We start from the raw sequence: 23302 nt of genomic DNA, 5'->3' as shown, positions 1-23302 counted from the left end.
TGCCTTTCAGATTTTTCAAGTGTAGGTCATAAAAATAATTTTCCCCGACGCCCAATTATTTTTGTTTCGTGGATCGAAAGCTACTGAATTCAAATCACAGACTTCTGATTTTATTATGTTTTTTTTTTTTTAACAGACCAATGAATGAATTTAGGAGAGCATGGCCCTAAATTCTCTATTATTTTTTCCTGTTTCACCATGACCCAATTCAAGATACTGCGTGATGTACCGTATGACATGGTGGGCTTTCCCCGTTCGTGCAAGGCATTGTGGGATACAAATTTGAAACAGGAGAGAAAAATGGAGGACATGAGTGTGCGAATGAAACGTGAAACTCAGTTTCAGTACAGTAACGGAAAGCGAGAAGAAAAGACGTTATGCTACATACAAAGGAAAGGAAACACATGACCAAACTAATAAATATCGGTGGTCAGCGAGCACCTCGGTGTGATCAGCTGTTCGTTTAGCAACAGAATGATGTAACTGTCAGTGCACGGTCAAAGGTAAACCTGCGCATGCACACACACAGACTTCCTCTATCTGCTTGACTGCGTGAAGCGAGCGATTTCATGCACATTATTTGCTCGGGAATCCCCTCAAATTAAATAACATCCCAGCCACAGAATGGCCTGATATTTTGTGAGATATTACAGAAACATATATCACAATGAGGTGGTGTAGTGGTTAGCACTGTCGCCTCACAGCAAGAAGGTCCGGGTTCAAGCCCTGTGGCCGGTGAGGGCCTTTCTGTGCAGAGTTTGCATGTTGTCCGCGTGGGTTTCCTCCGGGTGCTCCAGTTTCCCCCACAATCCAAAGACATGCAGGTTAGGTTAACTGGTGACTATAAAGTGAATGTGAGTGTGACATTCACGGTCAATTTAAAGTCAGCAGTTAACCTAAAGTCACCTGCCTCTCGCCTGTAGTCAGCTGGGATAGGCTCCAGCTTGCCTGCGACCCTGTGGAACAGGATAAAGCGGCTAGAGATAATGAGATGAGATGAAAAGGCCGTCAAGCTTTCAAACTGATGCTAATGGGAAAATCTACAAATGGTGTTAAAATGTGTGTAATTCTTACAAATGAAAAAATAGAAACACAATGTAGGATTGTTGCAAATAAATGATTCGGGAATATATATATATATATATATATATATATATATATATATATATATATATGAATGTGAGTATATATATATATATATATATATATATATATATATATATATATATATATATATATACAGTGGTGCTTGAAAGTTTGTGAACCCTTTAGAATTTTCTATATTTCTGCATAAATATGACCTAAACATCATCAGATTTTCACACAAGTCCTAAAAGTAGATAAAGAGAACCCAGTCAAACAAATGAGGCAAAAATATTATACTTGGTCATTTATTTATTGAGGAAAATAATCCAATATTACATATCTGTGAGTGGCAAAAGTATGTGAACCTTTGCTTTCAGTATCTGGTGTGACCCCCTTGTGCAGCAATAACTGCAACTAAACGTTTGCGGTAACTGTTGATCAGTCCTGCACACCGGCTTGGAGGAATTTTAGCCCATTCCTCTGTACAGAACAGCTTCAACTCTGGGATGTTGGTGGGTTTCCTCACATGAACTGCTCGTTTCAGGTCCTTCCACAACATTTCCATTGGATTAAGGTCAGGACTTTGACTTGGCCATTCCAAAACATTAACTTTATTCTTCTTTAACCATTCTTTGGTAGAACGACTTGTGTGCTTAGGGTCATTGTCTTGCTGCATGACCCACCTTCTCTTGAGATGGACAGATGTCCTGACATTTTCCTTTAGAATTCGCTGGTATAATTCAGAATTCATTGTTCCATCAATGATGGCAAGCCGTCCTGGCCCAGATGCAGCAAAACAGGCCCAAACCATGATACTACCACCACCATGTTTCACAGATGGGATAAGGTTCTTATGCTGGAATGCAGTGTTTTTCCTTTCTCCAAACATAACGCTTCTCATTTAAACCAAAAAGTTCTATTTTGGTCTCATCTGTCCACAAAACATTTTCAATAGCCTTCTGGCTTGTCCACGTGATCTTTAGCAAACTACAGACGAGCAGCAATGTTCTTTTTGGAGAGCAGTGACTTTCTCCTTGCAACCCTGCCATGCACACCATTGTTGTTCAGTGTTCTCCTGATGGTGGACTCATGAACATTAACATTAGCCAATGTGAGAGAGGCCTTCAGTTGCTTAGAAGTTACCCTGGGGTCCTTTGTGACCTCGCCGACTATTACATGCCTTGCTCTTGGAGTGATCTTTGTTGGTCGACCACTCCTGGGGAGGGTAACAATGGTCTTGAATTTCCTCCATTTGTTCACAATGTGTCTTACTGTGGATGGGTGGAGTCCAAACTCTTTAGAGATGGTTTTGTAACCTTTTCCAGCCTGATGAGCATCAACAACGCTTTTTCTGAGGTCCTCAGAAATCTCCTTTGTTCGTGGCATGATACACTTCCACAAACATGTGTTGTGAAGATCAGATGTTGATAGATCCCTGTTCTTTAAATAAAACAGGGTGCCCACTCACACCTGATTGTCATCCCACTGATTGAAAAACACCTGACTCTAATTTCACCTTCAAATTAACTGTTAATCCTAGGGGTTCACATACTTTTGCCACTCACAGATATGTAATATTGGATCATTTTCCTCAATAAGTAAATGACCAAGTATTATATTTTTGTCTCATTTGTTTAACTGGGTTCTCTTTATCTACTTTTAGGACTTGTGTGGAAATCTGATGATGTTTTCGGTCATATTTATGCAGAAATATAGAAAATTCTAAATGGTTCACAAACTTTCAAGCACCACTGTATACCGTATATATATTCAGAGTAGCTTGGCCTTGATGTCAGTCTTACAGTACAATAGCTATTGTCTGGTGAGTGTAATTTTTTTGCTGTTCTTATTTTTTGTGCAATAACACTGCAGAGGAAGCTAAAGGGAAAAGTGAATTATTTTAGCAATCATAGACAAACCATCTTAAATATGAAGAGTGTGTGAATGTGTGTGTCTAAGAGTAAGCAAATCTGTCAATTTAAATAAAAACTGACAAGGTGTGTTGCAAACTTCTGTTATCCCCTAAACTCCTGAGCTGTGCTAACACCAGCACCTTTAACAAGCACTTTACCCACTACAGCATTCTGGATAGATCAGATGACAAGTGATGATGCAGTAATGCGAGGCATAATGTTCAACTCTACAGGAAAACATGTTTTTAAAGAATTCTTAGATAAAATTTCCCTCTCTGTGTCTGACAGCATCTTTGGAATAATCCATACTGATTTGGTCAGTTTGATATTTTTATACACTGGGTCCATTTTTATATACAGTGTTGAACGAAGAAAAGTAAAGGAGTCAGATGAAGGTCAGGCTAATCCAGAAAAAAAAAAGTAGTTTGACTTTTAAATCCTTCTCCCGAGGAAACATTGAGAGTGTTCTCTGATGTTACATCACTGTCTGATTCGGGAACTGCAACGTCACTGAACAAAAGTCCCTGCAGTGGATAGTGAGGACGGCACAGAGAATCATTGGGGTCCCTCTCCCACTTATCTCCCAACTCTATAAGAAGCACATCGTCTGCCATGCCAACAGTATAGTGGAAGACAAGTCCCACACATCGCATGCGCTGTTCTCCTTCCTGCCGTCTGAAGCATCCGAACCATTGGTGTCAGACCCTGCAGCAGCTTCTTCCCCCTGACAGTCAGAGTCCTCAATTCACTGTTACCCCCCAAAGAACTGACAGTTTAAACTGAAACCACAGTTTCTGATCCATTTGCACTCCACTGTTCATTTGCCCACCCAAATGCACAATGCTCACTTTGCACCTGTCTTTGTCTTGTCAGTTATGCTGTCTATGGGGAAGCCACGGCCTAATGGTTAGAGAAGCAGATTTGGGCTCAAAATGTTGTTGGTTTGATTCCTTCAGCAGGAATGGCTGAAGTGCCCTTGAGCAAGGCACCTAACCCCCAACTGTTCCCCAGGCTGCTCTGTGTATGTTGTACGTCACGCTGACATTGAGCATCTGCTAAATGCCTGTAATGTGTAGTCTGGCTAACGCAACTTCAAAGCTCTCCGAGCTATTGGTCTGGCCAAGATATTAAGCCCAACCGTTTCCCAGAGCCCGTGGTTGACCCGCCTCCCTGAAATGCCTCAGTTTGCTACTGGTCGAAGCCAGAAAAGGCTGTGACGAAGCTTAAACCAATCACATCACTCTTTCCTCTGACGTATGCGATGCGACGGGGCTAACTGGTAGATTAAACTCTTACCGAAGCCAGTCGGGAGCAAGGCGAAAACGTCCTTCCTTTCAATAAATACCTCCAGGGCTGCTCTTTGCTCCGTTTTCAATGAGAACTTCCAGTTGAATGCTTTCAATACAGCATCTATGCGTAATAGATGCGGAAGCGTGAATGAAGCGCTTCCGGCATAGATTCTGTAAACAATCGATGGCTTCCGGTCGCAGTTCTACTACGTCAGTGCCTTGAACACGCCTCTACCCAGGGCCATTGGAGATGCTCAAAGTTGATTGGTTCCCGATTTTTCGGGAGCTTGGAAGAGCTGTAGATAGCTTGCCTGGCCAGACTAAGCTTGCAACAGGCCCTCGTGTTGCGTCACGCTTAGGATGGGCGGGCCCAGGCTATGTAATGTGATGTCTATTGTATTTAGTTGGCCTAGTGGTTAGCGTCTCTGCCTCTCAAGCTGGAGATTGTGAGTTCTACTAACGGTCAGGTCATATCAAAGACAATTGTAAAAATGGTACCTACTTCTGTCTGGCAAGACACACTGCAATACAGATGCAAGTGGGGAGTCAAACTCTCATGGTTACCAGAGGACTAGCCTCCCACTGTAACCCGAGAGATGGCATTGAGAATCGTGCAATGTTTTTGCTGGCTGATCCAGTAACCATCAATAAACAATCACCTCAATAGCACCCCGTGGGATACATTTACCACTTTTAACATCATCCACGACTGTGTTGAACTGAGACTGGTTCTAGAGGACTTGAGACAGTGACTTGTTTAAATGACTACTGTGTAGTTACTGTCCAGAGCCAGAAATGAGTCAACGCTCGACTCGACAGCATCCATTCATTGTCCATGTACTAACTGATTCTGAATCCTGGTCTCCATGTCTTCTTTCAACACTGCATGTTCAGAGATTAGAAAGAATAAAAACACATTTTATGACTGACTATCTTGTATCAACAACAGTTCTAGCTTTGTTGGTAACATTTTGTACAGGTTAAAGTTGGTCCCACATTAGTGTATCAGCAACTAATATTCTGATATAATCAGCACAGTGCCAAAAATTAATTTGGCATGGTGCCAACCAATCAGTGAAGCATCAGATTAAATTACCTGAAGCTGTTTTGCACATTCATTGTAAAAGTAGTGTCATTCTGGTCCAGAAATACACTTTAGACCTAGCTGAAACATTGTGGACATTTTGAAGGCCAAATTTCTGCCTGGAAAATGGACCATTTTGGGTTGCGCACATGATTTCATATCACATTTACAGGAACTTCCCTCGGTCCAATTTCACTTTGGTTTGTATTTCCTGCATACAGAGGCTTGGTAATGCAATGCAGCAGGTATAACTCAAAATCCATAATCTGAGCATCTGGTATGAAAATCTGGTACACTGACACATATCGAATTATTTATATACCTGGTTTTGTTTTTCATTCTATTTCCTTACAAATGCACCATGGGGAGCCTGAGGGAAACGGTATTTCAATACACTGTATACTTGAATATGGACATACTGACAGTAAAGCTCTCTTGAATCTTGGAGCTAAAAGAATGTTTCTGCATTATAAAGCAAGAGTTTCAGAATGGATTAGATTCAGTCTGGCCTTTCCTACATTTCAGCTATGAAATTTAAAAAAGATTTAAAAAATTGCTATACAATTTTTTACTTAAAACAAAAAGTATTGTCTTCATGTTTGAGGTATTTGGGTAACCAGAACCAGAAATTCAGTATTAAAATCAGGATCAGTATCACAGACTGATTTTTTGCCACCTCTGTCAAAATGTATTTAACACTTATTCCATGAAATCGAGTCGTACATGAGCTGATAGCCAACGAGGCATGTACCGGTAGCACTGAGTTGGCTATAAGCCATGTACGACAAGATTGAGCAGAATAACTGTTTTATTATATCTACATTCACTGGATTTTGAGAAACAGAGCATTTTTATTTTTATTTTCAGCAAATTCGATAAATAATAATTTATACAAAACATCCGTGGCGGCACGGTGGTATAGTGGTTAGCGCTGTCGCCTCACAGCAAGAAGGTCTGGGTTCGAGCCCCGTGGCCGGCGAGGGCCTCTCTGTGTGGAGTCTGCATGTTCTCCCCGTGTCCGCATGGGTTTCCTCCGGGTGCTCCGGTTTCCCCCAAAGACATGCAGATTAGGTTAACTGGTGACTCTAAATTGACCGTAGGTGTGAATGTGAGTGTGAATGGTTGTCTGTGTCTATGTGTCAGCCCTGTGATGACCTGGCGACTTGTCCAGGGTGTACCCCGCCTTTCACCCGTAGTCAGCTGGGATAGGCTCCAGCTTGCCTGCGACCCTGTAGAACAGGATAAAGCGGCTAGAGATGAGATGAGACAAAACATCCGACAAAATCATTTCCGCTTAGAATGTAAGCAAGCTGCTGAAATGACAGGAGCAATTTGTGAAAATGCGATGATAATAATTCTTGAAAAATAAAAAAAGATATGTTCTTAACATCAAATACTTTCATTCCATTTTTTGTTGCTTTTTTTGTATTTTTTTGTGGTTTTGTTTTCGAGTAGAGTTTTTATTTCATCCTCGGTTGGTTCAGCAACACGCTCTGCCATATTGTTTTTCTCTACTTACGGTATATGAGCTGATATCCTAGTAGTAGAGTAGCCAATCAGAGTGCATGATTGCTTATATCCGGTGAATGTATAGAGAATAAATTTATTATGTACAGGGTGTTTCAAAAAATTTAATATTATCTGAGATGTAAATATCCCAGAAACTACATAGTCTAGGGAAATGAAACTGAACAGGCAATATCAGATTTATTCCTCAAAATTTGAATGAGAGATTCAAAGGTATGTGGATTTCAAAAACAATTTCACAAATTTTCAATATTTCCAAACCCGCTCGACTGTCTCTTCCGATGCTGGTAGTCATCCAGATCCTTTTGCCCTGCACAGACTCTAACACACAAAACGCATTTTCTTTTCCAGTGAATGGCATTTCTATACCTAAAAAGATAAAAACAAAAAACATTAAAGGAACAGTCCACCGTACTTCCATAATGAAATATGCTCTTATCTGAATTGAGACGAGCTGCTCTGTACCTCTCCGAGCTTTGCGCGACCTCCCAGTCAGTCAGACGCAGTCAGACGTGCTGTCACTCCTGTTAGCAATGTAGCTAGGCTCAGTATGGCCAATGGTATTTTTTGGGGCTGTAGTTAGATGCGACCAAACTCTTCCACGTTTTTCCTGTTTACATAGGTTTATATGACCAGTGATATGAAACAAGTTCAGTTACACAAATTGAAACATCGCAATTTTCTATGCTATGGAAAGTCCGCACTATAATGACAGGTGTACTAACACCTTCTGCGCGCTTCGGCAGTGCATTGATATCTGAGCTCCGTATCAATGCGCTGCCGAAGCGCGCAGAAGGTGTTAGTACGCCTGTCATTATAGTGCGGACTTTCCATAGCATAGAAAATCGCTACGTTTCAATTTGTGTAACTGAACTTGTTTCATATCACTGGTCATATAAACCTATGTAAACAGGAAAAACGTGGAAGAGTTTGGTCGCATCTAACTACAGCCCCAAAAAATACCATTGGCCATACTGAGCCTAGCTACATTGCTAACAGGAGTGACAGCGTGTCTGACTGCGTCTGACTGACTGGGAGGTCGCGCAAAGCTCGGAGAGGTACGGAGCAGCTCGTCTCAATTCAGATAAGAGCATATTTCATTATGGAAGTACGGTGGACTGTTCCTTTAAACATAAAATTTTGACCTGTTTCCACACATGCTGTTAAAATTTGAGGTCAACTGAAAGAGAATTGGCAAAGTTATTAAACTGTGAAATTAAATCAAATTTTTTGAAACACCCTGTACTTTCAACTTCCATTAAAAAATGTACTTTTTTTTGCTTTTTTTTCCTGCCTTGCCTTGCACATTACCACAACAATCATGTTGAATGTGGACCTCCATTCAGTCCTGGAAATCTTCTTCTTCTTCTTCTTCTTCTTCTGTCGGCTGTTCCCATTAGGGGTCGCCACAGCGGATAATGTCCCTCCATCTCCTCCTGTCCTGTGTATCTTTTTCTGTCACACCAACCATCCTCATGTCCTCCTTCACCACATCCATAAATCTCATCTTTGCTCTTCCTCTTTTCCTTCTACCTGGCAACTCCATCCCCAGCATTCTTTCCCCAATATACCCTGGATCTCTCCTCTGTACGTGCCCAAACCATCTCAATCTCACCTCTCTCACTTTGTCTCCAAGCCGTCCTACATGTCCTGTCCCTCTAATATTCTCATTTCTAATCCTGTTCAACTTTGTCACTCCCAGTGAGAATCACAACATTTAAGTCTCGGCTGAAAACATATCTGTTGAGTCAAGCCGTTTGTTAATGGTATTTATGAGGTAAAGGAGTAGATCTGGAGGGTCCTCAGACATAGTGTTTTGGTAAACTGGGGTGTATGGATGCTGTCAGTCCCCCACTCGCTTGCTCACTCGAGTTTGTTGACGGTGTAGTGGCTGCTGCTTTATGTCCCAGGGCTCCCTCATGCCTGTGTTACCTTCTGGCTCTCTCCTTTTAGTTATGCTGTCATAGTTAGTTTTGCCAGAGTCCCTGCTTGTACTCAGTGCAATATGTATACTGTTCCTACTTATTCAGGTGACATTGGGCATACCTAACAACCTGTGTTTTCTCCCCCCCACCACCAATCTGTCCCTCTGAGTTACATGTCAATCCTGGGATCGAGATGCTGACCTCTTCTGCTCTTCAGACCTGCCTGATCCATCCTGATGCCCTGTGTCTGGTTGGAGTCTCATCACCTCATTCCTGTGGAGGACGGCCCCATATGGACAGCTGAAAGTCAAACTTGGAAGACACTCTGGACACTTACAGTACAGTAATGCTTTTATGGCTGAGGACTACAGTTGGCTTGCTAACTTTGGGACTGCGGTTGTCATGAGCAGTTTTGCACTCAAGTTTCCATTAATGAAGAGTTATAACATCAACAAAACTGACTTCATGTTAAAACTGTTAATGCTATAGTCATGTTGTCTGTTGTTGTCTAAGTTCCCTTTAGGGTCTGGTTCCTCTCGAGGTTTCTTCCTCGTGTCATCTGGGGGAGTTTTTCCTTGCCACCGTCGCCACGGGCTTGCTCGTTGGGGATAGATGAGGGATAAAATTGGCTCATGTCTTGGGTCATTCAGATTCTGTAAAGCTGCTTTGGGACAATGTCTATTATTAAAAGTGCTATACAAACAGACTTGACTTGACAACATCTTCAGCTCCGCTATCTCCAGTTCAGCCTCCTGTGTCTCCAAACCATACACCATTGCTGCTCTTACTTTCCCTTTCACTCTTCCTGATAACCTTCTGTCACAAATCACTCCTGACCCTCTCCTCCATCCATTCCAACCTGCTTACACTCTCTTCTTCACTTCTCTCCATGACTGTGTACAGCTGACCCCAGATATTTGAACTCATCTACTTCGACCACCTCTATTCCTTATAGCTGTACCACTCCACTGTCCTCACCCTCATTCATGTACTCCATCTTGCTCCTACTGACCTTCATTCCCCTTCTCTCTAGTGCATATCTCCATGTCTGTAAGTTTTCTTCCACTTGTTGCTTGTTCTCACAACAGATCACAATATCATTTGCAAACATCATTGTCCATTCAGTCCTGGAAGTGATAATGATGTAAAAATATGCAAGTAGGCTAGATAAGAAACATATAAGAAATAAATGCAATAACCAAATCTCAAAAGCCATAACATGTTAAAAGTCTATGGAGAAGATTTAATCTACCATGCAATCTACTGTAAGATTCAGGCATCCAATATACAAATTGGTAACAAATTAAAGAAAAAAGTACAACCCCAATTGCAAAAAAGTTGGGATGAAGTACAAATTGTAAATAAAAACGGAATGCAATAATTTACAAATCTCAAAAACTGATATCGTATTCACAATAGAACATAGACAACATATCAAATGTCAAAAGTGAGACATTTTGAAATTTCATGCCAAATATTGGCTCATTTGAAATTTCATGACAGCGACACATCTCAGAAAAGTTGGGACAGGGGCAATAAGAGGCTGGAAAAGTTAAAGGTACAAAAAGGAACAGCTGGAGGACCAAATTGCAACTCATTAGGTCAATTGGCAATAGGTCATTAACATGACTGGGTATAAAAAGAGCATCTTGGAGTGGCAGCGGCTCTCAGAAGTAAAGATGGGAAGAGGATCAACAATCCCCCTAATTCTGCGCCGACAAATAGTGGAGCAATATCAGAAAGGAGTTCGACAGTGTAAAATTGCAAAGACTTTGAACATATCATCATCTACAGTGCATAATATCATCAAAAGATTCAGAGAATCTGGAAGAATCTCTGTGCGTAAGGGTCAAGGCCGGAAAACTATATTGGGTGCCCGTGATCTTCGGGCCCTTAGACGGCACTGCATCACATACAGGCATGCTTCTGTATTGGAAATCACAAAATGGGCTTAGGAATATTTCCAGAGAACATTATCTGTGAACACAATTCACCGTGCCATCCGCCATTGCCAGCTAAAACTCTATACTGTAGTTCAAAGAAGAAGCCGTATCTAAACATGATCCAGAAGCACAGACGTCTTCTCTGGACCAAGGCTCATTTAAAATGGACTGTGGCAAAGTGGAAAACTGTTCTGTGGTCAGACGAATCAAAATTTGAAGTTCTTTATGGAAATCGGGACGCCGTGTCATTCGGACTAAAGAGGAGAAGGACGACCCAAGTTGTTATCAGCGCTCAGTTTAGAAGCCTGCATCTCTGATGGTATGGGGTTGCATTAGTGCATGTGGCATGGGCAGCTTACACATCTGGAAAGACACCATCAATGCTGAAAGGTATACCCAGGTTCTAGAGCAACATATGCTCCCATCTAGACGACGCCTCTTTCAGGGAAGACCTTGCATTTTCCAACATGACAATGCCAAACCACATACTGCATCAATTACAATATCATGGCTGCGTAGAAGAAGGGTCCGGGTACTGAACTGGCCAGCCTGCAGTCCAGATCTTTCACCCATAGAAAACATTTGGCGCATCATAAAACGGAAGATACGACAAAAAAGACCTAAGACAGTTGAGCAACTAGAATGCTACATTAGACAAGAATGGGTTAACATTCCTATCCCTAAACTTGAGCAACTTGTCTCCTCAGTCCCCAGACGTTTACAGACTGTTGTAAAGAGAAAAGGGGATGTCTCACAGTGGTAAACATGGCCTTGTCCCAACTTTTTTGAGATGTGTTGTTGTCATAAAATTTAATATCACCTGATTTTTCTCTTTAAATGATACATTTTCTCAGTTTAAACATTTGATATGTCATCTATGTTCTATTCTGAATAAAATATGGAATTTTGAAACTTCCACATCATTGCATTCCGTTTTTATTTACAATTTGTACTTTGTCCCAACTTTTTAGGAATCGGGGTTGTACAATAAAGTGTCAGCAACATGTTGAGCCATGAACAACAACCAGAACCTCTTCAATCTGACCCGTTTTAATTTGTTCTTTTACTTAACCCTTGTATGGTGTTCGGGTCTGTAGGACCCGTTTTCATTTTTTATCAAAGGAACAATGATACGATTAATTATTTTTTCAAACTCAGACTCATTGACCTTGGCTCATTTTCTGTGAAGAACATATGTCAGAACACATTTTTTTATGACCACGCACTGTACACCCCCTTACACATTTATATTACATACAGGATGTTCAGGTCCAATGGACCCGGGGCTAATAAAAGTGTGTACCTTCACTCTGTCCTCCTCCTGTCTGGGCCTGCTGTTAGTGTGTGTGCGTATGTGAGTGAGTTTTGTGTTTCTGCCCCTGCCCTTCAAGTACTGACACCTGTCTGCCCTCACATTCCTACACATTTTACCCTCTGTCTTGTGGGAACCAAGACAGAAGTTCCCATAAATTGGGGGTGGGACACAATAAATATAGCTTTTCCAATGTGGCTCCTTATCACAACTGATCAAGATGGCCAAAAGATTCTCTGCTCAGATGGACTTGCAAATGATTTTGGAAGAGAGAGAAGCTTTTGATGATGTAGAGGAAGACATTTCAGAACGTGAGGATCACATTTGTATGTGGCTGGGTAAAGGACCTCGGTATCAAGTCGCTGCCAAATGAATCCTGTATTGTTTTTGCTCGTGTAAGTATGTTTTATTAAGCTTTTCATTCACACCTTTACAACGAAGCGCTGCAAGTTGAAGTGGAAACAAACAACAGTTCACTTGATTCTCACTTGTGTTGGCTCTTATCTCTCAGATAAATCATTCACAAAGATCATCAGAAACCCCTTTAAAGACCTGGATCTTAGTTAAATAAGACGGAGAAGTGATCGCGGCGCATTGTAACTGTATGGCTGGGTAAGAATTTTGTCGCGGCCTTCATGCATATGGACTTTGTGAGGAGTAAACAAAGAAACAGCTGGGGACTTTAGCACTTTGTGACTAAAAAAAGTACCGTAAAATAACGACACATAGCAAGAAAAGTACTTGGAAAACACTAAGGCCAGAGCTGAAAGGGAAATACAAACCTTTCACCAAGTGATCACTGCAAACTCGAGCATGGTTCGACTCGGCTCCCTTCGATTTCAGTGAGAGGTTCAAAAGCCACCTTTCTCGACATCTTTTTATGAAATCCTGTGTTCATTCACCCTTTTTTTTATTAGTTCACGGGGCACCCTGAAGAAACTTTTATCAGTTAAAACAACACAAGTATAAGGCATTTTTCATGCGAGCAATGCACCTTCCTCGTACAAACGCTGTGTCAACTGAGCTTTGATAGATCACCAGCTAAAGTTTTGAATAACTAATGAGGCAGATGTGATGTCACGTGAAACCCAGCAATAGGTGAGAGGCCGAGGGCAAAAGAAGCGGAGATCGGCACCACCCAATGCGCTTTAAAGGCCTGGTTAGTACTGGGACAGGAGACTGCCTGGGAAGACCAGGTCCTGGCACGGGAAGGACTTTGACTTCATTCATTATCCTACAGCCACAGGTTCCAGCTCCTCCTGAGGGATCTCCAGACATTCTTGAGGAAAGTGTAAGATATAATTCTCTTGTGTGTCCTGGGTCTGCTCAGTATTTCTGACATAGATCTAGGAGAAATGAAGGAACATCTTTCTAAGGTCCCCAAACCACCTCAATCACCTGGGGAACAGCATCTCTACTCCAATTCAATTTCCCGATAAAATGTTTCTATCCTGGTGGCACGGTGGTGTAGTGGTTAGCGCTGTCGCCTCACAGCAAGAAGGTCCGGGTTCGAGCCCCGTGACCAGCGAGGGCCTTTCTGTGCGGAGTTTGCATGTTCTCGCCGTGTCCGTGTGGGTTTCCTCCGGGTGCTCCGGTTTCCCCCACAGTCCAAAGACATGCAGGTTAGGTTAACTGGTGACTCTAAATTGACCGTAGGTGTGAATGTGAGTGTGAATGGTTGTCTGTGTCTATGTGTCAGCCCTGTGATGACCTGGCGACTCGTCCAGGGTGTACCCCACCTTTCGCCCGTAGTCAGCTGGGATAGGCTCCAGCTTGCCTGTGACCCTGTAGAACAGGATAAAGTGGCTAGAGGAGATGAGATGAGATGTTTCTATCCTGGTGGGAGTGGCCTCTTCCAGAATGACTCCACCCCATCTCCAAGGCACTGAATGGTTTGATGGGAATGAAAGTGACATAAATCATACGCTATGGCCTTCCGAGTCACCAGATTTCAACCCAAGTGAACTATGGGAGGTTTTGGAGCAATGTGTTCTCCACCAACATGATCCAGCTAAGGGAATATATTTTGGCTGGAGATTGTTTCTCCCTCCAGTAAAGTTCCAGAGACTTGTAGAACCTCTGCCAAGACATGCTGATGCTGTTCTGGTGGCTTGTCATGGCTCAACACTTTAGCAAAACATTTTATTTTTCGTTAATTTCTGACCCATCTGTCTGGACATAATTAATCACTTTTTTCCTGATAGCTAATTAATGTTTAACAACAGCAAGTTAGCAGCAGGTCAGGTCTGTTTTTCGCATCATTATTAACACCTAACTCCATGGGAAGACGTGTTTGCATAATTGTGCGACATTATCATCAAATCCACATTAATCATTAATTTTAATTGCATACCTACAAAGTGACTTCAAGTAAACACTTGGCTGATTAATCATCATTCTGGAACCTGAACAAACTGTCACTGATCTGAAAAAAAAAATTACAATATAACTGAAATAAGTGAAAAGAAATAACAAACCTGTCATGGCTCCAAAACCGCATGGCCATTTACCATTGCCTATTATTGCGACATCTGCTTTTACCATCAATAACAACACACCATAACATTTCAATTGGATTAAGAGCGCAGTTGAAGCCCCGACGGCCTTCGAAGCTGGCTAACTCCAGCTTAAATTGAGCAGCGGAAGCACAGAGGGACTCTGGGTAATGACCACGCTGTGGGATGACAGGCAGAGTGAGCTGACAGAGTGCTTCAGCATAGTCCCTACATCCCACAACAAGGGAGGAGAAAACCAGAGTGAGGGATCATTAGATCTGGAAACAGCAGTCCTCATGTGCCAATGATTTATGCGTTCAATAAAGAGTGCATGGTACATTTTTCTCCATTTTATCGGTTTAACCATGACACCAAGAGCAAGCAGTTGGACTGTATACAGGGAGCCTGATTCTGTCATGGATGGATTTTAGATTTGCGTACTATTTGGTACAAATTACACAACATGGAGGATGTTTAAGTATTTTATCTATCATTACATTAGGAAATTAGAATCCATTAATAAATAACTAGGGTGGCACGGTGGTGTAGTGGTTAGCACTGTCACCTTGCAGCAAGAAGGTCCTGGGTTTGAGCCCAGTGGCCGACGACGGCCTTTCTGTGTGGAGTTTGCATGTTCTCCCTGGGTCTGCATGGGTTTCCTCCGGGTGCTCCGGTTTCCCCCACAGTCCAAAGACATGCAGGTTAGGCTAATTGGTGGCTCTAAATTGACCATAGGTGTGAATGGTTGTCTGTGTCTATGTGTCAGCCCTACAATGACCTGGCGACTTGTCCAGGGTGTACCCCACCTCTTGCCCATAGTCAGCTGGGATAGGCTCCAGCTTGCCTGCAACCCTGTACAGGATAAATGGCTACAGATAATGGGTGAATGAATGGTTTCCATCGCATAATGGTTTCTGTCAGATTCCTAAAGGGATTTTACCACTGGAAACCAATATGACCTTCTTTCATGAGTAGATCATGAGAATTAAATAAGGCAACCCGAGTGCTTACCATGTTACGGCATCATCTATGGAATCAATTTTGTGCCAAAATGTTCATACAATACTTTTGAAATATCAAACAAAAACGACAAGTCAAAATACAAAAAAAGAAAAAAAAAGTCAATTTTTTTAGACTGGCAAACAAATTATTCGTGTAATCATGCAAAAAAATTGTTTGCCAGTTTAAAAAAATTGACTTTTTTTCTTTTTTTGTAGTTTGATTTGTCATTTTTGTTTGATATTTCAAAAGTATTGTATGAACATTTTGGCACAAAACTGATTCCATAATCATCCAGCACTTATTTACACCCATGAAAACAATTTGAATGAATAATCATTTGTTATATTTATTACCTCATTTGAAATACAATCTGCTCATTACCATGGTGACTAATTGCTCACCAGTAATCACAGCAGACTTGCATCAACATCATGGATCATCCTGGTGAAGAAAAGTGAAGAAAAGGCCAGCTGATTTTTTTGATAATGATGTTCATCTTTCAGGGTCAAAGATGACCATGACTTCAGTTATTTGACTTTGAAGTCATGACTTGTGCGTGACTTGGATTAGAATGAGGGAGAGATGCGCAACCGTCAGCCTCACTCTCTTGTCCTGACCTAACGGGGTCCAGGGGTAAGACAGAATCAAGACAGCTGGAGCTAGGTCAGGATGCAGTGGATGGCCAACAGTATTCTACGTGTTGCACTGTGCCCTGATTGCGCTCCACAAACACTTTGCTGTGTCCGCCTTCCTGCCTGTTGAACCACCAGGTAGTGGTCTGCTCTGCACAGTCTGCCGAGTCCAGGCTTTGGTCGTAACCCTGAGCAGGGGGAGCGAGGGGTTGCTAGTGCTTGCTCAGGGCACCACCCCAGGCTAGTGAAGGGAAAGAGATGCCTTCCTACTCCATTGCATGGTGGTCAAGGATGGCACATGCCCACTGCCATAATACAGATCTGTATTAGGATTTTGTTGATATTTCTTAAAGTAGTAAGTGTGTAGAACAAAATGCTGAAAGCAAGGAGGCATCATTTCTATTTCTGAAACTTGCCAGCAGACCACGCACAATATTCAACCCTGCGCCACATGTGCGTGTGGGTTTTTTTCTCCTAAAGAGGACCATACTGCCACAGATGAGCGCATCACCACATCCAGAGCAGGAGATTGGAAGTTACTGCTGTGGAGTAATAAATAAGGAGAATTAGACAAGCGAAGAATGTTCTTTTCCAGGTGGAATTTTTCAACCGAAGTCAGAATTTTTAACCCAGTTCATAATTTTCTACTTGTATTAGGGAGACTTACTACCGGTATATCTTGAGTGTGAATGGTTGTTTGTCTCTGTGTCAGCCCTGTAATGACCTGGTGACTTGTCCAGGGTGTACCCCGCCTATTGCCCATAGTCAGCTGGGATAGGCTCCAGCTTGCCTGCGACCCTGTAGAACAGGATAAGCGGCTACAGATAATGGATGGATGGATTGATGGATGGATACTATATCTCATGTTAGGTTTAGGGTTTGGATTTGGGAAGACTTTGTATTTTAAACTACTTGATGGCATAATAGGACTGGACTTATTAATAAATTCATAAAATATATGGGTAGTGTTACGTCTTACGTGTTTCTTTATGCTCCTCAGACAATTACCGAGGCATTTCGCTGTGTTGTTCCCTATGCAAGGTTCTAGACTCAGTTATAATTGAATTGTACAGTAATCTTTTGTATACCTCTGACTTGCAGTTTGGGTTAAAGAGTGGCTTGTCCACTACGATGTGCAATGCCGTGTATAAAGAAACTATTGATTACTATTTACATAGGAACAGTGATGTGTACAGTTGCTTGTTGGACGCAAGTAAAGCGTTTGACAAAGTTCATTTTGGAAAATTGTTTAAGTTGCTTATTTCTCGAGGTCTCCCTTTTCTCATTGTCCGTTTATTGTCGGATGGTTACACCAGACAAAAAATGTGTGTGTCATGGGATTCCTGTAAATCACGTCTTTTTAATATTTCAAACGGTGTAAAACAAGGTGGTGTCCTTTCACCTATATTGTTTATTGTTTACATTGATCAATTACTTGTCAAATTAAAAAGGTCTGGCTTGGGATGTCACGTTGGCCCATACTATGTTGGTGCTCTGGGGTATGCCGATGACCTTACGCTTCTCAGCCCCAGTGTCAGATCACTTAATGAAATGATAGAAATGTGTAAATTGTTTGCTGATGAATATAATATAACTTTTAACATTAAGAAGACTGTTTGTATTAAGCTTGGCTCTTCTGTTATAGAGAGTGAAAATGTGTATTTAAATGGTTCACTTATCAAGTGGGTGGACAGTGTGAAACACTTAGGTCATATTATTAATTCTAATTTGTGTGATAATCAGGATTGTAGTATTAAGAAGGGTGTTTTTAACTCTGCTGAGAACAAATTGTTTGGGTCGTATGGTAAATTATGCACCCCAAATCTGTTGTATTTATTTCGAACTTATTGTTGTTCTTTTTATGGCTCACAATTATGGGATTTTAAATCCCAGGGTTTCACAAGTTGTTGTACTCGGTGGAATAAAGCAGTCAGGAAGCTGCTAAAGCTCCCTTTCTGCACTCATACTTGGTTATTAGGTCCTTTATCTGGGCAACCTCATATCTCTGTACAATTTTATGTTAAAACGTTTAAGTTTATTTACAGTATGTACCATCATGTGAATCCTGTTGTTTCTTTTCTGGCGCGGGTAGCCAGCTCATGTGCTAGATCTCCGCTTGGTCGTAATATTTCGTATCTTCGTCATCACTGTGATATTAATATAGAGGAGTCGGTCTCATCTAATGTTGAACATATTTATGGCAGCAATATGTTGTCTCTTGAAAAAGAAGCGCTTTTTAATGTTTATAATGAACTTGTTTCTCAGCCTGTTATTCAGGGCTTTACTGATGACATGTTATATGATATTGTCAATAACATATGCTCTGATTAATTTGTATGTGTGCTTATTGTTGTTTCTGTAAATATGTTCTATTGTTGACCGTTGTGTTCCTTTGTACCTTTTAAAGTACGAATAATATATATATATATATATATATATATATATATATATATATATATATATATATATATATATATATAGTTCTTCAGTCACATGATTACATTCACAACAAAATGTGATAATTTTTTTTAGTTGCAGTATTCAAGATAATGGTATTAAATAAAAATTCCATCCTGTATGGGGTATCTTTTGACCCGAAAAAAAAAAGCATAGAAAAATTGCCTATGTTTAACTCTGAACGCAAAATCTTTTATGAGGAAAGAAAAGTCAGTCACGGAATTACGTCAGAAAAAAACGAACTTTCATTTCTTAAAATTGAAACCAAGATTTCTCTGAAGTGACATTGCTATAATTGGGGTGATGATTTTTAAATATGGTTTTCAGTCCATTTTACCTTGGATTCCATACTTCACAATATCATTGAGATGACAAGTTAAGGCAATCTTAATAATTTCATAATTTTGGCCTCTCTCCTGAAAAATTGCCCATATCACTCCTTCCATCACAATTGTTGCTGATCTAGTGGGTAAGGTGTTGGGTTAAGAATCAGAAGGTTCTGAAATTGAATCCTGGTTAAGTACCATATGAAAAAAGATATTCAAAAAATATGCTGAATAGGTACACAACCCTAACCCAAGAGGAAACACTAGGTAGGTACAGTGGTGCTTGAAAGTTTGTGAACCCTTTAGAAGTTTCTCTATTTCTGCATAAATATGACCTAAAACATCATCAGATTTTCACACAAGTCCTAAAAGTAGATAAAGAGAACCCAGTTAAACAAATGAGACAAAAATATTATACTTGGTCATTTATTTATTGAGGAAAATGATCCAATATTACATATCTGTGAGTGGCAAAAGTATGTGAACCTCTAGGATTGGCAGTTAATTTGAAGGTGAAATTAGAGTCAGGTGTTTTCAAGCAATGGGATGACAATCAGGTGTGAGTGGGCACCCTGTTTTATTTACAGAACAGGGATCTATCAAAGTCTGATCTTCACAACACATGTTTGTGGAAGTGTATCATGGCACGAACAAAGGAGATTTCTGAGGACCTCAGAAAAAGCGTTGTTGATGCTCATCAGGCTGGAAAAGGTTACAAAACCATCTCTAAAGAGTTTGGACTCCACCAATCCACAGTCAGACAGATTGTGTACAAATGGAGGTAATTCAAGACCATTGTTTCCCTCCCCAGGAGTGGTCGACCAACAAAGATCAGTCCAAGAGCAAGGCGTATAATAGTCGGCGAGGTCACAAAGGACCCCAGGGTAACTTCTAAGCAACTGAAGGCCTCTCTCACATTGGCTAATATTAATGTTCATGAGTCCACCATCAGGTGAACACTGAACAGCAATGGTGTGCATGGCAGGGTTGCAAGGAGAAAGCCACTGCTCTCCAGAAAGAGCATTGCTGCTCATCTGCAGTTTGCGAAAGATCATGTGGACAAGCCAGAAGGCTATTGGAAAAATGTTTTATGGATGGATGAGACCAAAATAGAACTTTTTGGTTTAAATGAGAAGCGTTATGTTTGGAGAAAGGAAAACACTGCATTCCAGCATAAGAACCTTATCCCATCTGTGAAACATGGTGGTGGTAGTATCATGGTTTGGGCCTGTTTTGCTGCATCTGGGCCAGGACGGCTTTCCATCATTGATGGAACAATGAATTCTGAATTATACCAGCAAATTGTAAAGGACAATGTCAGGGCATCTGTCCATGAACTGAATCTCAAGAGAAGCTGGGTCATGCAGCAAGACAACGACCCTAAGCACACAAGTCATTCTACCAAAGAATGGTTAAAGAAGAAGAAAGTTAATGTTTTGGAATGGCCAAGTCAAAGTCCTGACCTTAATCCAATCAAAATGTTGTGGAAGGACCTGAAACGAGCAGTCCATGTGAGGAAACCCACCAACATCCCAGAGTTGAAACTGTTCTATACGGAGGAACGGGCTAAAATTCCTCCAAGCCGGTGTGCAGGACTGATCAACAGTTACCGCAAACGTTTAGTTGCAGTTATTGCTGCACAAGGGGGTCACACCAGATACTGAAAGCATAGGTTCACATACTTTTGCCACTCACAGATATGTAATATTGGATCATTTTCCTCAATAAATAAATGACCAAGTATAATATTTTTGTCTCATTTGTTTAACTGGGTTCTCTTTATCTACTTTTAGGACTTGTGTGAAAATCTGATGATGTTTTAGGTCATATTTATGCAGAAATCTAGAAAATTCTAATGGGTTCACAAACTTTCAAGCACCACTGTATAGACAGAGAGGAAGTGGATGGAAGAAAGAAAGACAAAAAAAGTGATGGAAAATAGATGTATTGTTCTTTTGAGGACCCCCTAAAAAATCCAAGCCACTGTTTTATTAAAGCTAGATGACCTTTCGATTTCATAAAATCGGTGAAATTTAGTTCCCACTGAAATTTGGTCATTGTGATGTATGTTTATTTCTGTAATATCTTTAAAAAAAAACTCAGGCCATTCTGTGGCTGGGAAGTTATTTAATTTGAGGGGATTCCAGAGCAAATAATGTGCATGAAATTGCTCGCTTTGCACAGTCAAGCAGACAGAGTTAGTCTGTGTGTACGTGTGCGCATCCGCAGGTTTACCTTTGAGCGTGCACTGACAGTTACATCATTCTGTCGCTAAACGAACAGCTGATCACACCGAGGTGCTCGCTAACTGCCGATATTTATTAGTTTGGTCCTGCGTTTCCTTTCCTTCATATATAAGATAACGTCTTTTCTTCTCGCTTTCCATTACTGTAGTAGGTCTTTCACGTTTCATTCGCACACTCGCGTCCTCCATTTTTCTCTCCTGTTTCAAATTTGTATCCCACAATGCCTTGCGCAAACAGGGAAAGCCCACCATGTCATGCATGGCGTAGCCTCTTGTATTGCGTCATGGTGAAGCAGGAAAAGATAGTGGAGAATTTAGGGCCACAGGGCCCTAAATTCATTAATTGTTCTATTTAATACTACTACTACTACTACTAATGATAATAATAATAATAATAATAATAATAATAATAATAATAATAAAACTGGAAGTCTGTGATTCAAATTCAGGAGCTTTCGGCCCACTAAACAAAAATAATTGGGTGTCGGGGAAAATTCTTTTTATGACCTTCACTTGAAAAATCTGAAAAGCATTACAGCTTTAATGAGTCCTCAAAATAAAAATCCCTTTTAAGAATCTTAGATAATCCAAAATTTTATCTAGACTGGAAATTATGAACTAGGTTAAAGTTTCAACCCAGGTCCAAACAAAATCATTAGGTTTTTTTTTTTTTTTTTTTTTTTTTAAACCTGTAACATGGGCGGCACGGTGGTGTAGTGGTTAGCGCTGTCGCCTCACAGCAAGAAGGTCCTGGGTTCGAGCCCCGGGGCCGGCGAGGGCCTTTCTGTGTGGAGTTTGCATGTTCTCCCCGTGTCCACGTGGGTTTCCTCCGGGTGCTCCGGTTTCCCCCAAAGACATGCAGGTTAGGTTAACTGGTGACTCTAAATTGACCGTAGGTGTGAATGGTTGTCTGTGTCTATGTGTCAGCCCTGTGATGACCTGGCGACTTGTCCAGGGTGTACCCCGCCTTTCGCCCGTAGTCAGCTGGGATAGGCTCCAGCTTGCCTGCGACCCTGTAGAACAGGATAAAGCGGCTAGAGATAATGAATGAATGAATGAATGAATGAACCTGTAACATACACTATATTGCCAAAAGTATTTGCTCACCCATCCAAATTATCGGAATCAGGTGTTCCAATCACTTCCATGGCCACAGGTGTATAAAATCAAGCACCTAGGCATGCAGACTGTTTTTACAGTTTGGAGCTGGCGCCTTCCTCTTCCAACATGACTGTGCACCAGTGCACAAAGCAAGGTCCATAAAGACATGGATGACAGAGTCTGGTGTGGATGAACTTGACTGGCCTGCACAGAGTCTTGACCTCAACCCGATAGAACACCTTTGGGATGAATTAGAGCGGAGACTGAGAGCCAGGCCTTCTCGTCCAACATCAGTGTGTGACCTCACAAATGCGCTTCTGGAAGAATGGTCAAAAATTCCCATAAACACACTCCTAAACCTTGTGGACAGCCTTCCCAGAAGAGTTGAAGCTGTTCTAGCTGCAAAGGGTGGACCGACGTCATATTGAACCCGATGGATTAGGAATGGGATGTCACTTAAACTCATATGTGAGTCAAGGCAGTTGAGCAAATACTTTTGGCAATATAGTGTATTTGTAAGACCTAGAGTTCTGGGCAAACTGTTTGTTGTGAGGTTGAAAGCAACTTGTGAAGCTTATTGCATCAGAAATGTCTCCTTCAGTCCTCCCACAGCATCACTGAAATGCTAACCTACATTATTATCCCTAGGTCAATGACTGCATTGAACATATAAGGAAGTGCTTGAAGCACTGTTGCCTCCTTGTCCACTTGCTCAATCACCCCTCCCTTGGTGTTTCGGTAGCTCATGATTCAAGCACAGGATAAGCCATCAAGAGCCATTAGGATTGCAATATTACATTATTGTACCATTACAGACCAACAAAAACACATTAAATCCATTAGGGACCACTATAACTCTGTTTTGTTTTGTTTTTTTTAACCAGCAGAGTGACCTGGATGACAGTAAAACCACCTTCTTGCTTGTCTTTTTCTATGGATCCCAGTTCTGATCACTGTAGGCTTCA

The 23302-nt window shown here is 41.2% G+C and overlaps 1 protein-coding gene across 1 annotated transcript in view; it reads right to left on the bottom strand.

Moving 5' to 3' along the window:
- Nucleotides 1-23084, bottom strand: part of LOC132889937 (septin-8-A-like) — a 65765-nt gene extending 42681 nt beyond the window's left edge. Inside the window, 2 exon segments of the mRNA XM_060926745.1 lie at nt 14621-14802; nt 22972-23084. Of these exon segments, the coding sequence (XP_060782728.1) occupies nt 14621-14802; nt 22972-23084 (295 nt within the window).
- Between the last annotated feature and the right edge of the window lie 218 nt (nt 23085-23302).

The sequence above is a fragment of the Neoarius graeffei genome, chromosome 8 (assembly GCF_027579695.1).
Source record: "Neoarius graeffei isolate fNeoGra1 chromosome 8, fNeoGra1.pri, whole genome shotgun sequence".
NCBI lineage: Eukaryota > Metazoa > Chordata > Actinopteri > Siluriformes > Ariidae > Neoarius > Neoarius graeffei.
Note: the sequence above shows the minus strand (reverse complement) of the source record. Positions and strands in the feature narration are given on the sequence as shown.